The sequence below is a fragment of the Bufo bufo genome, chromosome 5, assembly GCF_905171765.1.
Source record: "Bufo bufo chromosome 5, aBufBuf1.1, whole genome shotgun sequence".
Classification (NCBI taxonomy): domain Eukaryota; kingdom Metazoa; phylum Chordata; class Amphibia; order Anura; family Bufonidae; genus Bufo; species Bufo bufo.
Window position 1 is genome coordinate 520700923 of NC_053393.1, and position 17424 is coordinate 520718346.

At 47.8% G+C, this 17424-nt stretch overlaps 1 protein-coding gene across 1 annotated transcript in view; it reads right to left on the reverse strand.

The window, feature by feature from the left end:
• Positions 1–898: 898 nt before the first annotated feature.
• NMT2 (N-myristoyltransferase 2) overlaps positions 899–17424 on the reverse strand; it is a 47749-nt gene continuing 31223 nt past the window's right edge. Inside the window, exons 7-13 of the mRNA XM_040434553.1 lie at positions 12882–12998; positions 11919–12089; positions 7208–7316; positions 6524–6694; positions 2891–3058; positions 1961–2098; positions 899–1640 (exon numbers count right to left, since the gene is read on the reverse strand). Coding sequence (XP_040290487.1) covers positions 1620–1640; positions 1961–2098; positions 2891–3058; positions 6524–6694; positions 7208–7316; positions 11919–12089; positions 12882–12998 — 895 coding nt within the window. The 3' untranslated portion in view covers positions 899–1619. The remainder of the gene's footprint in view (positions 1641–1960; positions 2099–2890; positions 3059–6523; positions 6695–7207; positions 7317–11918; positions 12090–12881; positions 12999–17424) is intronic.

Below are 17424 nucleotides of genomic sequence, written 5' to 3' on the forward strand. Positions count from 1 at the left end.
ACAACCTCCTGTTGTGCTGTCATGAGGGATGAGCTGGAAAACAGAAATGCAAGGCTTTGAGAACCACCACCACAACAGGAGCCTAAGTAAATATCCAATAGGTCTTTCACACGGTCAGTATTTTTGTATCAGTATTTGTAAGCCAAAACCAAGAGTGGGTCCAAAACACAGACGAGGCCCAGATATTTCTAGTATACCTTTTCTCTCTAGGTCCCACTTCTGGATTTGGCATATAAATACTGACCGTGTGAAAGAAGCCATAGGCAGATATCCAAGGAGGACTCCCAATACCCAAAAGCCAAAGTCTGAGGCTGATTTTTTCCATGAAACCTTCTGCCGCTGTGCCCCATGACAACACTTCCTGACCAGCTGGCAGGATTGTCGCTGACTTAAGGCCTTGTACACAGGCTGATGATCCGGTGAAGGAACCTTCCTATACATGATTGTTTCCGAGCATGCCGGGTGTAAACATGTCCTTCAATCAACGCTCGTTTATTGGATAATCGCTACTTCTATACAGACAGAAGAATCATTATTGGCGGCTTGTGTAAACAGGATGTGCTGCCGACAAATGCAAACTGAACGGGGAAGAACAATCGTATTAACAATTGTTCATCCCTAGACATTTTGCATGTTATCATTATTGCTCAGCTAAATGGGGTTGTCTCATTACCAATGTATACTCTCAATGATGCCCAATGATAACAAAGCACTGCCTGGACAAGGAACAGGAAGTGTTGTCATAGGGGCACAGAAGCTCATCTAACACAGGGTTTAATAATTACCCACATTATGGGAGCATTCAGCGTCTGATATTAAAGGGATCTCCTCGTTTTTTTTTGGTCATTTCAATATGTTTTACTTAAAGCTCTGAACGGAATTAATACTTTGGCAGGGAAACGTCAGAAGAAGGAATAATCTGGAGGACATGAAGGCGACACCGCTGAGCACATGGCGAATGTTCTTACCGCATTTACTAGAAACATGACACCAGCTCGCCCATAGTTTTTTTTTAACAAATGACCAGATTTTAGTATTGCCAATTTGAGAGATGCGGCTCGGTGATCCTTGGACTGACTCTTCTCCCGGCGACTGCCGATTTCCCGGATTTAATGACACAGACAAGCTTTAAAGCAAAAACCAGGGTGGGCGCTAACATTACAGACACCGGGCGGCACTGACCAGCCATCCACTGTCATTTATTTCTGGCCCTCTGACAACCGCATAGTGGAGACGCTCCAGTCGACGGTGCATTGCCAAATCGGAAAAAAGTTTATTTTACATGCAATCCGTAGTCCGATCCATATAAAAAAGGATGGTGATGTGAAGACCGCAGGACCGGTCGTGTCCTTGAACAGTTTAACCCTTTCCAAACGTATAGGAATGTGTGCTTCAGCTTGACTTTCGCTCTGTGGGGTGGATTTTCTTCTGTAAATAAAGTGTGTGCGCCGGAAGGAAATGACGACGGCGCTGTATAACGTCTGGGCGATGGCAAAGCTCCCCGGCCGCTGCGTCCTTCACACCACCCGGCTCCAGCATCTGCAGTCACTTTGTGCTTTCCTGAAGAGCAGCTCCTGACTCACGAGTCCAATGACTGAGAAGGTCTACTATGGCGGGGTTTACTGTAACACCAGGCCGACCTGAAAAGAGGAGAAGGAATACGTAAGCGTCCTACAGTCATTTTTCACGTCAATCATGGGATAACACTAACTAACTATCTCCTGGCTCTGCTCGTCCCTCTCTATTCTTCTAATAGTCTAAGGGGAGTAGGAAGGAGAAGGTAAAATTAATGCAAAAATAAAATACATTTTTGGCCACTGTTCGATAGGAAATCGCGACCACCTTGTCTCCTCAATGTGAGGGACAACCTATGAGGCAGCTGACGCAGTTTGACAATGTGAGGATCCCGCCAACCATCTCCCCATATCTCAGCTTCCAGTCCAGATGGGTCAAGTCTCACCTTTTCAGACTCCATAGCCGGGCATCTCCAGTTGAACAAGTAGTACTGCAAATTACCGTCACCTATGCCAAACTTCAGCTTTTCCAAGAAAGTCTTATTTTCCATCAGATCAAGAGCGTTGAACACATCAAATCCTTTCTGCCGACAGACGAGAAGACGACAAATTAATGGAGGCTCGAAGTCATCGGTCAAATTGTAATTCTGCTTTAAAAAAAACTTTAGTTTTAAAGCAAATAAAGAGTTAAAGAGGTGCTCCAAAAAATATAAATTATTAATGAAAACCTTAAAAGGGGTTTTCCATGATTTTAATATTGATGACCTATCCTCAGGATAGGTCATCAATATCAGATGAGAAGGCCATGTGAGCGCAACCTTCCCCTCATTGGTAACCTGCTCTCCGTCGACATCGCAGCAGTGTAATTACATAGAAGTGAATCGGACGGCTCTTTCCTATTCAAGTGTATACTACAGAGCCGTCCCATAGAACTGAGTGGGACGGCTTGTTTTCACCTGCTCACTGCGGCGATGTCAATGGTGAGCAGGTAAATAATGAACGGAAGGCTATGCTCGCATGGTGTGCACCTTCTCTTCATTCAGCTCATAGGCGGGTGTCAGACATTCGCCGATCTGATACTGATGACCTATCCTGAGAATAGGCCATCAATATTAAAATCCCAGAAAACACCTTTAAAGTGCTGCAAAAATGTTAAAAAATATATCTTTTCTCACTGACCCCGGTGCTCCCATTACAGCATTTCCAGCCCCCCACTGACTGGTCTTTACTTCCTTGTGGCATGCAGAAAAATGGCTGCTCAGCAGATCACTGGTTGAGGTGGTCACCCCCTGGGCCAGTCGTGTCATTTCCTGCACGTTCAAGGCCGGACAACCCGTTTATCTCTGAAAAGCAAGAAAAGAGCAGAATGCACTTACTAATTTGGCGATAATCAGTGCGTCGTTCATTAGCTCCAGCAGAGGCGTCTCCGTGTGGACGTTGTAGAAGGAATAAGCTGCTTTGAGGGTTTTATGCACAGGATGATGCATGACTGTGGAAGGTAATGTGTAAAAACTGAAGAAGTCCGTCAGGACGCCGTTAGAGCTCTGCAAGGAGAAAGAAATACGCCAGTTAACCCCTCCAGGACTAGGCAATTTTCCAATTTTTTGCATTTTTGTTTTTTACTCCCTGACTTCCTAGAGCCATTACCTTTTGCTTGTTTTTTTGCAGAAGTTGCACTTTCTAATTGCACCATTTAATGCTGCATACGACGTAGTGGGAAGATGGGAAAAGTGTCACCGTTTTATGGGTTTTGTTTTTATGGAGTTTCCAATGTGATAGAACAGACCGGTGCCCTTCATTCTCCGGGTCAGTACGAATACAGCAATACAAGATTTGTATAGTTTTTCTTGCGTTTTGATACCGAACAAAAATTCTAAACTTTATTTAAATATTTAATTTCTTTTTCTTTTTATGTCCATATTTTGACCCCCGCAACTTTTTCATATTTGTGTCCATGGAGCTGTATCAGGGCTCATTTTGTGCTCGGAGATTTGTATTCTTTCAGTGATAACATTTAGGGCGAGTTCACATCACCGTTTAATTTTTCCATTCTTCTGATCTGTCAGAAGAACAGATTAAAAAAACAAAACAAAAAGACGGATCCTGAGAATCAGTTATGCACATTCAGCATTCATTTTAGCGACTGCATGCAGGGCTTTTTTTCCCCATCTAAAATAACGGATCTCTGACGGAAAAGGCTAAAACGGATGCCAAACGTGCATAACTGGCCAGTTTGGATTTTTTTCTGTTACGCCGCATAGGATAAATATTTTTATATTTTAATAGTACAAGTGTTTAATTTTTTATGGAAAGTAGAGTGCTTTTAACTTTTATATTTACCACTTCCTGACCGCCCATTGACTACAAACGTCCTTGGGCAGTCGGTTTCTCTCTGAATGGACGTTTTGGAACATCCATTCAGAGATCGCAGCTGCATGCTAATCCTGCAGCGGCCGAGCAGGGGGCCCACTGTCAGTAACAGCAGGGCAACCCAGAGGGGACAGTGCCCAGGTGTCCCTGTCTTCTAGATTGCTGTATACACAGCGCTATGCCGCTTTCTGTCCCGGCCCGGTGGTCATGTGACCGCTGGGGCAGTGCAGGAGCTGTCGGGTCCTCCATAGACCTCGATCAGCCCTGCACTGAGGCTGTACAGCGCAGTATACTGCTGTACAGCCTCTCTGGGGGGGTGTATTTCCACTGTAACTGGGGCGGCTACTATGTCAGCCCCAGTTACAGGAGAAATCAATAGTGAAAAAAAATATATGAAGTTAAATGTCCCCCAAAGGTCTTGTATGACCTTATGGGGGACACAAAGTGTAAAATAAAATAAAAAATGTAAAAAAATAAGAGTTTAAAAAAATAAATAAATAAATATTTCCCCCCCCAAAAAATAAAAGACATATTTGGTATCACCGCGTTTGCAACGACCGGCTCTATAAGAATATCATATGATCTACCCCATCAGGTGAACGCCATAAAAAATAAATAAACCTTGCGCCAAAACAGATTTGGTTAAGCAATCAAAAAGTCATATGTACCGCAAAATGGTAGCAATAAAATAGTCACCTCATTCCACAAAAATTTTGCCTCCACACAAGACCATAGCCAGAAAAAAATATATATGTCTCTATTAAAATTGCAACACAAAAACATGATTTATTTTTTTCTATGCTCTTATGTACAATGTAAAAAAATAAATAAAAAAATAGACATATTTGGTATCGCGCGTCCGTAACAATTGGCTCTACAAAAATATCACATGATCTACCCCATCAAGTGAACGAAGTAAAAAGAACAAATAAAAATTATGCCAAAACAGTTTTTTTTAGTCACCTCACAAAAAACATATCAATCAAAAAGTCATATGTACCCCAAAATGGTAGCAAGAAAAAAAGTCACCTCGTCCCACAAAAAACAAGCCCTCACACAAGACTATAGCCAGAAAAATGAAAAAAATATGGTTCTTTTTACTTTTTGTAAGCAATCATTATATCCATTACAGACTACAGCGTGCTGTATAATCCAATGCTGTGCTGCCCCCTGCAGGCCTGTATCGGAATATTTAATACACTATAAAGCGGACGGCTCACCAAACAGATTCTGGGAATTAATCTGTTGCAATTGTGTCGAGTCTCTATACCAGTCTGTTACCGACAGAAATAAATAATAACTAAAAGAAAAAAAATGAAGGTATGCCTCTCAAGGCTCAAGACAACAAGTAAACTATTTATATTATAAAATATACATTTAACAATGGTGGTATTTATTCCAGAGCATCACGAGTGTTAACATGCGCCGAGCCACTATCAGACTGCTATTACGTGGAAACACCGGGAGGGGTGATTGAGACCGGCTCCGCTGAGCATTATTACTTTGAAAAATAAAAATATTTACTACTGAAAGAGCGGGATTCCGCATAGGTGCATCCTACAGCCTGCTATAATAGGATTATATGGCGATATTTAAAAGACAGTACTGTTTACTTTAGGACTGCAACATATCATATTATATCTCTACAGCATATTGGTACAACATATCACTGTAAGGCCTCATGTACACGACCGTGCTGTTTTTTGCGGTCCGCAAAAAAAGGAAGCCGCCCGTGTGCCTTCCGCAATTTGCGGAACAGAACGGGCAAGAATAGGACATGCTATATTTTGCGGCCCCACTGAAGTGAATGGGTCCGCACCTGAGCCGCAAAAAATGCGGTTTGGATGGGGACCACAACAACGGCCGTGTGCATGAGGCCTAACTATAAATGTATATGGTATTTTATACAGAGACAAATAGCAGCAGGGCCCGCAGCACCATTTATGTGGACTGGACCTCCACGGTTTTATTTTATATTGTTTTCTGGTTCTCACCTTCATTTTTTCTTTCTGCATTGGATTATGCCAGTGATATGCATCGGAGCCTCCAGCAGGACCCAGCCTATAACCATGATCTAATCGCTTCCCCCATCTCAGCTGGGGAAAGCTGTTACCGGCTCCTGCATTTTCACCACTCAGATGCCGTGGTCACTATGGACCATGGCATCTCAGGGGTTAAATGTCTGCGGTCAGAATTATCGATGATCACAGATATTAGCCCCAGGCCTCTGCTGTGTAAAACAATGGGAATCTAGGTGGCCATACAAGGAGGATGTCTTGAAGGGGTTGTCTAACCCTTTCCATTCACAAGGATAGGCCATCACTATCTGATCAGTGACGGACTGACATTCCACATTCCCCCGATCAGCTGTTCTGCAGGGGCTCTGGCCCTTGTGTAGTGCATGCAGCTGGTTACCATTCACTTCAGCGGGAGCAACACTGCAGTAACCGGCTCTGTCCACTGCACAGTAGATGGCGCTGTGGAGCTACTGCAGAACAGCTGATCGCCCCTGATCCCGAGGAACCGATTAATGCGATGTCTCACTAAAAATGACTGACCGATTCCTGGAGCAGTCCCGTCACTGCACCTGTACTCACCTCCATAGCCTGTGATGTAACAGCCAGAGAATGGGGACTTACCTCTACCACAAAGGTATCAATAATGTGATCCTGAGGGAACAACCAGTGTGACACCTCCTCTTCATCCAAGACTGGAGCGAGGTGAAACTGGCTCAAATAGTTATTTACTAACTGCTGGACCATCGGGACGTCTTTCTTCTCCATTGATCTTAGCCCCGCAGTCTTTGTGGCCTTTTTGGTTAAAAAGGGGAAAAAAGAAAGAAAAAAGGTGAACGGTTTGGTGTTAATAGTTGGATGTGACTTGGTATTGCAGCTTAATACCATTCACTTGAATGGGACTGAGCTGCAGAAAGGTGCGCTGTGGCGTCCTCCGACGGCTGATCGGTGGGGTACTGGATTCCACCATCCGAGGATATGACATCAATAGGGGTAGTCCAGGATTTTACTATTGATTATCTATCCTCAGGATGGGTTATCAATAACAGATTGGCATGGGTCCAATGCTGGAATTACGCAGCTATGGGAGCAGGTAGACGGACCAGTGTAGTGTCGGCACCGGAGCTATTGCAGAACAGCTGATCGGCACTGGTGCAGAGTGTCCAGATCAGATACTAATGGTCTATCCTGCGGATAGGCTACCAGTGATAAGATCCTGGACAACTCACTTTCAGTAACTACCCCAAAATGAGGGCACACCCTCCCCTCCCCCCCCCAAACAGTCCATTACCAGCTCCGGCTACTTACATCTGGCAGTCTGTACAATTTCATCGTCCTCTGTAACGTCATATTTCGACTTAGATGAGAGAACTTCACCTCTACCAATTTCCTAGGGTTCAAGGAGCGATGCCAGTACCTGCGGGGGGAAGAACACTGGATTAATGCTCCCATGCACCAGCAGTGAAGAGGTTAACCCGTGGAAGCGGGGGGCCAGGCTCCACGACCCCCTATATTCTCAGTTCAGGCACACTCTCGATGAAAAACATTCTTTGTAGCCCAGGACGACTTTCGCATACAAAGTTTTCCTTCTTGTCTGAAATCTACTTTTAGAAGCTCCTTCACAGCCAAACCCGGATCCCCCTCTTCGGTACGCGGCATCTGTAATCCCAGCCAAGGTCCGCGGGTCACAATGGCGGAAAACAAAAAAGCCAGAAAATTGGATTTTAAGACTCCAGCCGGGCTGCCAAATACTGAATGTGAATCTAGAGACAGGGATATCTGAGGCTGGGGAGGAAAGGACACACACGATGAATCTGCCCCCAATATTTCATTATGTATGTATGAATGGTAGTCACAGCCCCGCCCACTTCAATACCACTATAAAACCCAAAAACCCAGAAGGTAGCTCCATCTCGACAGTATATGCCATAACTGTCTGACAGGTGGGGGGGCTCCACTTTCAGGACTCCCACCTTTTGAGAAAGCACAAACTCCTATTATCTACAACATACAGATCAGCAGGTAGGTGCATCCTCCTCCATGCTGGGGTGCAGACCAAGGGATATATGTATTAAGATGGGACTACCCCTTTAAGAGCTTACTCTGGCTGTAATGTAGATACTGTGTTCTGCCTAGTGCATGGCACAGGGAGTGCACCACAGAGGGAACACCGGTCACCCCCTCCTCCTCTGGTCTGCACAAGACATAATACAAGCTCCACACTCTCCAGCCCCCCCCCCCCCCTAGCTCCGGCCACACTCTCCAGCCCCCCCCCCCCCACTGGCTCCAGCCACACTCTCCAGCCCCCCCCCCCCCACTGGCTCCAGCCACACTCTCCAGCCCCCCCCCCCCCACTAGCTACGGCCACACTCTCCAGCCCCCCCCCCCACTAGCTACGGCCACACTCTCCAGCCCCCCCCCCCACTAGCTACGGCCACACTCTCCAGCCCGCCCCCCCCCCCCCACTAGCTACGGCGCCACACTCTCCAGCCCCCCCCCCCCCCACTAGCTCCGGCCACACTCTCCAGCCCCCCCCCCCCCCCCACTAGCTCCGGCCACACTCTCCAGCCCCCCCCCCCCCACTAGCTCCGGCCACACTCTCCAGCCCCCCCCCCCCCCACTAGCTCCGGCCACACTCTCCAGCACCCCCCCCCCCCCCCACTAGCTCCGGCCACACTCTCCAGCACCCCCCCCCCCCCCACTAGCTCCGGCCACACTCTCCAGCCCCCCCCCCCCCCACTAGCTCCGGCCACACTCTCCAGCCCCCCCCCCCCCCACTAGCTCCGGCCACACTCTCCAGCCCCCCCCCCCACTAGCTCCGGCCACACTCTCCAGCCCCCCCCCCCACTAGCTCCGGCCACACTCTCCAGCCCCCCCCCCCCCCCCCCCACTAGCTCCGGCCACACTCTCCAGCCCCCCCCCCCCCACTAGCTCCGGCCACACTCTCCAGCCCCCCCCCCCCCCCACTAGCTCCGGCCACACTCTCCACCCCCCCCCCCCCCACTAGCTCCGGCCACACTCTCCAGCCCCCCCCCCCCCCCCCACTAGCTCCGGCCACACTCTCCAGCCCCCCCCCCCCCCCCCCACTAGCTCCGGCCACACTCTCCAGCCCCCCCCCCCCCCCCCACTAGCTCCGGCCACACTCTCCAGCCCCCCCCCCCCCCACTAGCTCCGGCCACACTCTCCACCCCCCCCCCCCCACTAGCTCCGGCCACACTCTCCAGCCCCCCCCCCCCACTAGCTCCGGCCACACTCTCCAGCCCCCCCCCCCCCCCCCCACTAGCTCCGGCCACACTCTCCAGCCCCCCCCACCCCCCACTAGCTCCGGCCACACTCTCCAGCCCCCCCCCCCCCCCACTAGCTCCGGCCACACTCTCCAGCCCCCCCTTCCCCCAGCTCCGGCCATACTCTCTGTCTCTATGAATTTGCTGTTATTAACAAGATCTTTACAGACTGCATACTGGAATCCACTAAGGGGAGGGGTTATGCTAATTTGCATGAAAAGGGGCATTTCCTGTGTACAAATGTTTCAGGGTTGAACTGTGTGGCGCTCCACGAATCAAATCTTGGTATGCACACATGCATTCATATGGCGAGTGCAAATAGGTTAATTCATTTTAGCAAATCCTGGATACAGGACACGGGATCTGTTCTCAGTGTGGATAGTGCAATGGTATAGTATATATATATATATATAGCGCAGTCTTCATTTGCAGGAACGTGCAGGCGAGCAGTGGTCAGCGCACACACACGGTGCCGTCCATTCTGCACAGGCTCCTCTCCGAGCGCTAAAGATAATATTTGCTAAGCGCTCCAGGGAGAATTAAGGAATTATTTTTTGTGTAAGTTTTTGGCTTCACAGGAGAGGCCCTTCTCCAAGCAATCTCCAAACTAAAAATTGTAGACTATTTAAGGGCCCATTCAGACGGCCGTAGTGCTTTACGGATACGCCAAATACGGTGTGCTGTCTGCATCTTTTGTGGCCCCGTTGAAATGAATGGGTCCGCACCCGTTCTGCAAAACTGTGGAACAGATGCGGACTCAGTCATACGGCCGTCTTAATGAGCCCTTAAAAAAGGAGCGTGAAGGGACGGACAAGATAAAATCCTCTTTACAATCCACAAGGAACCTGTATTTTTATGCCGCCAGTTGTTTTGTACGTTCTATACACAAATCTGAGTAAACCTGCAAATATATTGAATCTGGTATGGATCCAGACTGTATAATACTCCAGAGCTGCGTTCACCATTCTGCTGGTTGTTTTTGAAAACAGCTGGCAAGCTTGTTCTCAGGCACATCCTAAACAATTTAAGGGGTATTCCAGTTATAAAAAGTTATCCTCTATCCACAGGACAAGGGATAACTATCAGGTCAGTGGGGGTCCTACCGCTGGGACCCCCACCAATCATGAGAAACCCCCTGTAATGGATGGAGCGACTGGTGGGAAATGCTCGCCACAGCTACATTAATTTCTAAGCGCTGTGCTTGGATATCTTCAGCGCCCCTATAGAAATGAAGGGAGCGGTGGCGTTCATTTCCAACCAGCCACTGGCCCCCGTTCTCATGATCAGCGGGGTGCTGGTGGTCATCAGGAGATAGGGGATAACTTGTTCTAATCGGAATACCCCTTTAAGCTGAGCTCCTATAATTGGATGACTGTACCGTGCCCAATGGAAAAATGGCATGTCCCAGAACACCAGTCTCCAGAGAAATCTCACCAGCTGGTGGATTTCAGCTCTGAAGCATTTAGTCTGAATGCAGCTCTTGGCTTTAAAACAGACTGTAACTAAAGATCAGTACTGTAATATTTTATATTTTTTTACATTTTTATCACACTTTTTAAAAAAAAATCCAATTAAGAGATTGCTTTTATACCTGTGTATATTAATCGTACTACCATATAATAATACATTATGACAGCCAGAGCTAACTGCAAAGGGGTCCTCTGGATCGGGAGATACAGTGATCTAATGGGAGAGGAGAACCCCCCCTTTGATCATGCCATGGTCCCGCTTGACTGCTGCAATCAAAGGTCTAAATTGCCATTACAGCAGGAGCGCTGCTCCAAGAGGCAGTCAAGTATCTGCTCCAGGGCCGCGGGGGAGACTTAAGGGGCTTATTCTATGCTGCAGCACGACCATTGGCAATTGGTAAAGGGGTTGTCTAAAGAAAAATATTCTACAGTTTTCAAACCAGCACCTGGATCTGAATTCTTTTGTAAATTAATGCAATTGAAAATGTAGTATAGCCACTGAGCTATTCACTGAAATCTATCTGTACAGCGCCACCTGCTGTTTGTTTTATTCTTATTTCTTTGACCTGCTCACTGAGATGGCCGCACATGCTCAGTTTCATCCTTCAGCTGCCTCCTGAGCTTTGATAGGTAGAGCATGGACACGCCCCCTGAGCTGCAGCAGAGAAGGCACGCGGACAAGGCAAAACGCGGACAAGAATAGGGCAGGTTATATATTTTTTTGCGGACCACGGAACGGAGCAACGGATGCGGACAGCACACAGAGTGCTGTCTGCATCTTTTGCGGCCCTACTGAAGTGAATGAGTCCGCATCCGAGCCGCCAAAACTGCGGCTCGGATGCAGACCAAAACAACGGCCGTGTGCATGAGGCCTAATATAGCAGACATACTGAGCAGCGCTTTACAGACAATGGTATCACACTGTACCCGAATGGGGCTCACAAGTTCCCCATCAGTATGCTTTTGGGGTGCGGGAGCAAACCCACACATATAGGGGGAGAACGTACAAACTCCATGCAGATGTTGTCCATGGTCAGATTCGAACCCAGGACCCCATCGCTGCAAGGCACCAGTGCTAACCACTGAGCCAGCGTGCTGCCCATAAAAATGGCTAATAATTAGTCTTCCGTATATATACACACACTACACAAACCTTGTAAAACGAAGGCCATAAATAAAGTCAATTCTATGCCACAGATTGCAGACTTGACATGAGGCCACATACCAGCACAGACCCTAGCACAATACAGGCGATGCATACTGTACCTGCATGTTGACACCGGCTTTGGTAGAACAACCCCTGCTGTATAAACGGCTTGGAAAATGCCCTCCAGGTTCACCCTCCGGGTTATCTCTCGGATGAGGACTGGAGCCACGCGCTTTGATCGCAGCTTTTTATGGACACAAAGGAAATTGATTTCTACCATCTTCTTTAAACTGAAAGCAACAGAATGATTCGGTCATCTACAGCAGGGTTTCTTACATCTTTCTGAACTATGTATCCCCCTACTCAAACTAAAGGACCCTTTACACGGAACATTATTTCAGCAGATTGTTGGGAAGGAAGCGTTCCTACCCGACAATATGCTGATCGCTAGCGGTGGAGACCGCTGCACTTAGATGCAGCGATCTCCTCCAGAGTAAGGGGAGGAGTGATCGCTAATGCCATCGCTCTTCCCTGTAATGACTTGTTATTTGCCGTCAGGAAATGGCGTTGTACACCGCGCGATCTGCTGGCGATAAACGATCATTTTTGTGTGCGCACAAGAGAGCCCTGAAACGGATCTCACAAGCGGATCCAGAAACGCCAGTGTGAAAGTAGCCTAAGGAGTCTGTCTGCTCACCAGATGACGAAAAGACAGAAAATCCACAGGCAGCTAGTAGAGCATGTACACAAAAAAGGATTCCATATTTTTAATAAAGACCAACTGAAAAAATGATTTTTAGCTCAAAATAAGTACAATGCAATAATAAAAAGAACTGCCCCCAAAAAGGTGTCCATAGCCTTTAAGTACCCCACCCCAAGGTCATGACCATGCAATGTGCTGCCTTTAAAGAACACAGCATAAAAACGGTGCAGGGCACTGTGCGCATTCCCTTGTTACATGTACCCCAGGGTGCAATTGGCAAAATGTTGTATCATGGTACCACCACTCTGGCACAACATATAGCCACTGCTGGACAGTAACAGTTGGTACACTAAGATCCGGTAAAATGTGCGTTACTTACGTGTCGTAAATACGGATGGTCGCAGGAACCGCACTTATAAAGCCAACTAATTTCTTGTTGGAAGACACTCTTACACCACAGTGCCACTGAGACAACCAGCCCGGAGGACGCAGCGCCCTGGAAGAGACAAACCAGTATTCCCATCAGTGATCCACCTACTTAACTCCATAAACTGGACCACACAATTTATCTGGGTTAAAGGAATATCTGAATATCATGGAGAATAAGGCCTCTTTCACACGGGCGTCACGTGTGAGGGCCGGACAAGATGCGGGTGCGTTGCGGGAAAATTTTAATGACGAACCCGTTAAGGACGAACCCGGACTTCTTCACAGAAGTTCAGGTTTGGTTTAGGTGTTGTGTAGATTTTATTAATTTTCCCTTATAACATGGTTATAAAGGGAAAATAATAGCATTCTTAATACAGAATGCAAAGTAAATTAGGGATCGAGGGGTTAATATATAAAAAAAATGTATTTAACTCACCTCATCCACTTGTTCCCGGGCTGGCTTGTCTTCTTTCTTCTTCTTTGAGGACCTGGGAGGAAAAGGACCTTTGATGACGTCACTACGCTCATCACATGGTCCATCACCATAGTGATGGACCATGTGATGAGCGCAGTGACGTTACCAAAGGTCCTTTTCCTCCCAGGTCCTCAAAGAAGAAGAAAGACGACAAGCCGGGCTGCGCAAACAAGTGGATGAGGTGAGTTTATTTTTTTAACCCCTCCATTACTAATTTACTTAGCATTCTGTATTAAAAATGCTATTATTTTCCCTTATAACCAGGTTATAAGGGAAAATAATAAAGATCGGGTCCCCATCCTGATCGTCTTTTGGCAACCATGCGTGAAAATCGCACTGCATCCGCACTTGCTTGCGATTTTCACGCAGCTCCTCTCCCTTCTATGGGGCCCGCGTTGCATGAAAATCACCGCTCATGTGCACAGCCCCATTGAAGTGAATGGGTCCAGATTCATTGTGGGTGCAATGCGTTCACCTCACGCATTGCACCCGCGCGAAAGGGGCCTAACTGTTCGCATATCGAGGTTTGCAGTTTTTGGGTCTTACCACAGTCTTAAAGAGGTTACCAAATAAAGAGAGCACCAGCCCACATGCTCTATTAGGGTAAATGGACATCAGAGGGTTCTCGTGAGTAGGCTCCGTTCTGGAGGACTCGTGTCGTCCTTTTATTACATGCATAGCCAGTTTTCTGAATGGCTGCCATGTTATACTATATTTTCTTTGCAGTAGAAATGTCTGGCTTTCGCTGGGAGCAGTGGTGTATCTGCAATGTAGGCAGACCAGGGGACTGCTCTGGGGACAGAGGGGAGGACTGCTGGGGTTCCCGACACAACTTCTCTTCCTCGGGTAAAAACTCTGCATTTTCAAGCAGCCGTCACTAGGGGAACTCAATGCAAAGAGATGATTACAGCTTCCACCGTAACTGCATAAACTCCTATGCACTGAGCTCCCCCTAGTGGTGGCTGCAGGTAGACAGCTTTGCAACAGAAGAGAACAAGGAGATTTATCAATGTATTTTTGTCTGTTGACTGGCATAAAAACATTGAGAAATATGGTGTTCGGAATGACCGCCATAATTTTAAAGCACTTGTTCCACCAGTATTTCCAACATAAAAGTTGGACAAAGTGGTTGAGGCCAAAGGTATTTTTTTATTACTTTGTATTTAATTAAAATTTCTTCAGCATTATTTGGGGCGTTGCGTTCTACAGTGCCTCGGAGTGACTGACCCACGCATTCTTTAGCTAAGTTTAGCTATGGGGCCCATCTTTGAAGAGACCCCCCAAGGGGTATTCAAGGATGCTACTATTGATGGCCTATCCTTAGGACAGACCGTCTGTATCTGATCGTCAGAGGTCCGGCAACTAGCCAATCAGCGGTTCCATAGCAGCTCCAGCCCCAGAGATACACAGCTAGCAACTGTCTGATTAAAGTGATTGGGAGCAGTGCTGCAGTAACCAGCCTCAAATCCAGGCATTTACTAGCGGTACAATTTTTGCATTCTTATTTTCACTGCAAAAACAGGCAAAATACACCCACACAGCACACCAGCATATCTGGAGAGTATTTTATACTGATTAATTGACTAACGGGAATAAAAGGGTCAAGTAAAAACTTCCAGAGGTGACATGATCGCCTTTAAAGCAGCGCAAAAACATGTGCCGAATAACCAACAGACTGTGCTTCCCGTAATGGAATTTCAAGTGTTTTTGAGGTGTATTTTCGGAGTGTAATAGAAGAAGTGATACGAGCTGAACGACACAGAAAACTATGAGAGGAACGATGGTAAGACCCCTTTTAAAAAGTCTTTGAAGGTTCTCTTATCCAAGTTGCCGTACATCAGAAGTAATAAGTCAAAGCAACTAGACTTATATTTTTGTCTTGCAGACATTTTGCTAGTCATCCGACTGGCTATCTGGAGTCAGCAGTATTTAATGCCGGAGATTTCTCGTACAAGCCACGACTAGCGAAATGTCTTCCAGACAAAAACACAAGTCCAGTTGCTCTGTATTATAACTGCTGATTTAGCGCAGAAGTAAGATCTAAAAGAAAAGGGAACGACATTACCGTAAGGCTCCATTCAAAACAAGGAAAGCAGCAATGTGTGTTCCGCATTTTGCGGACCGCACATCGCCGGTAGTATAGAATATGCCTGTTCTTGCTCGCAATTGCGGACAAGAATAGGACATGTTCTATATTTTTGCGGAACGGAAGTGCGGACCCGGAAGTGCGGGTCCGCAATTCCGTGTCTGGGCAGCACGATGTGCTGCCCCATAGAAATGAATGGGTCCGCAATTCCGTTCCGCAAAATGCGGAACTAAATTGCGGACGTGTGAATGGGGCCTAAGGCTATGTTCACATGTTGGAAGCTCCATCTTTCTAGGACAGAAAGAATGGCGCTATTTTTCCCATTAAAATTATGGACAGAGCAACGGAAGCCAAAATTCAATGGGCTCCATGGGTCGCCTCCGGTGTCTGTCGTGCAATAGAGTCTGCACTGCGGTTTATAACGGAATCCATGACGCAGATATGAACAATGCCAAAGACGAGTCTGAGATCCTCTGACAACACTTCTGTGGCATCTAAGTGTAGTCATAGGAACACTGGATCTCAAAATCAAGAATGAAAAGAAAGAAAATGATTGTTTGCTATAAGGTCCATTCCAATGACAACACTGAGATGCCATAGCACAGGACAGGAAGTGTTGTCAGTGTGGGGGTATGTAGAGAAGATATTCATACTGGAGACCCAGGACCTCAAACTCTTTTGATGGCCTTTGATTAGGATAGATCATCAATATCTGATCAGTGGGGATCCGACTCCCAGCACCCCTGCCAACCACTGCCTGAAAAGGTTGTGGTGCTCCGGCGAGTGCTGTGTTCTCTTCCTAGGCCAGTGACGTCACGGTCATCGATCACATGACCTACGCACAGCTCAGTCCCATTCAAGGGCTGCAATACCAAGTACAACCACTATCCACTGTATGGCGCTGTGTTTGGTATGCTGTGAGGAGGAAGCAGTGCTGTCCGAAGTAGGGTTGAGCGATATACCGGTATCACGATATACCGCGGTATTAAAAAAACGGCGATATGGCAATATCGCCGTTTCGTAAATACCGCGGTATTTCGTGACGTCATAGAAGCGGTCATGTACGCTGACCGCTTCCAAGTCTGCGGCCGCCCGCCCTAGCATGATCCGATACGGGACATTTGCAGAGTACTTCTACTCGTGCAAATGTCCCCGATACCTGCTGGCCGCTTGCGGCGGCGCTCTCAGCAGTTCGGCCGGCGTGGGGGAGGGAAGGAATTCTGTGACTCGCATTTCCTGCACCCGACCTCTGAGAGGACGCTGTGATCCGCGCAATTAACCCCTCAGGTGATCACAGCGTCCTCTCAGAGGTCGGGTGCCGGGAATGTGGGCAGTGCCCCCCTCCTCCCTCCCTCCCCAGTATTAATCATTGGAGGCCACAGGGTCGTCGTCCTCCTCCTCCCCCCATCATTGGTGGCAGTTTGCAGTTCCGATCGGAGTCCCAGCAGTGTAATGCTGGGGCTCCGATCGGTTACCATGGTAGCCAGGACGCTACTGAAGCTCTGGCTGCCATGGTATGTTAGTGAGCAGCATTATATTCACGTGCGTCGTGGCCGCCGGGCGCTCCTTCTTCTCATAGGTCTGTGCGGCGCATTGCTAATGCTATAAGCCTTAACAATGCGCCGCACAGACAGAAGAAGGAGCGCCCGGCGGCCACGACGCACTTGAGTATAATGCTGCTCACTAACATACCATGGCAGCCAGAGCTTCAGTAGCGTCCTGGCTGCCATGGTAACCGATCGGAGCCCCAGCATTACACTGCTGGGACTCCGATCGGAACTGCAAACTGCCACCAATGATGGGGGGAGGAGGAGGACGACGACCCTGTGGCCTCCAATGATTAATACTGGGGAGGGAGAGAGGAGGGGGGGCCCACTGCCACCAATGATGGGGGGACGACCCTGTGGCCTCCAATGATTAATACTGGGGAGG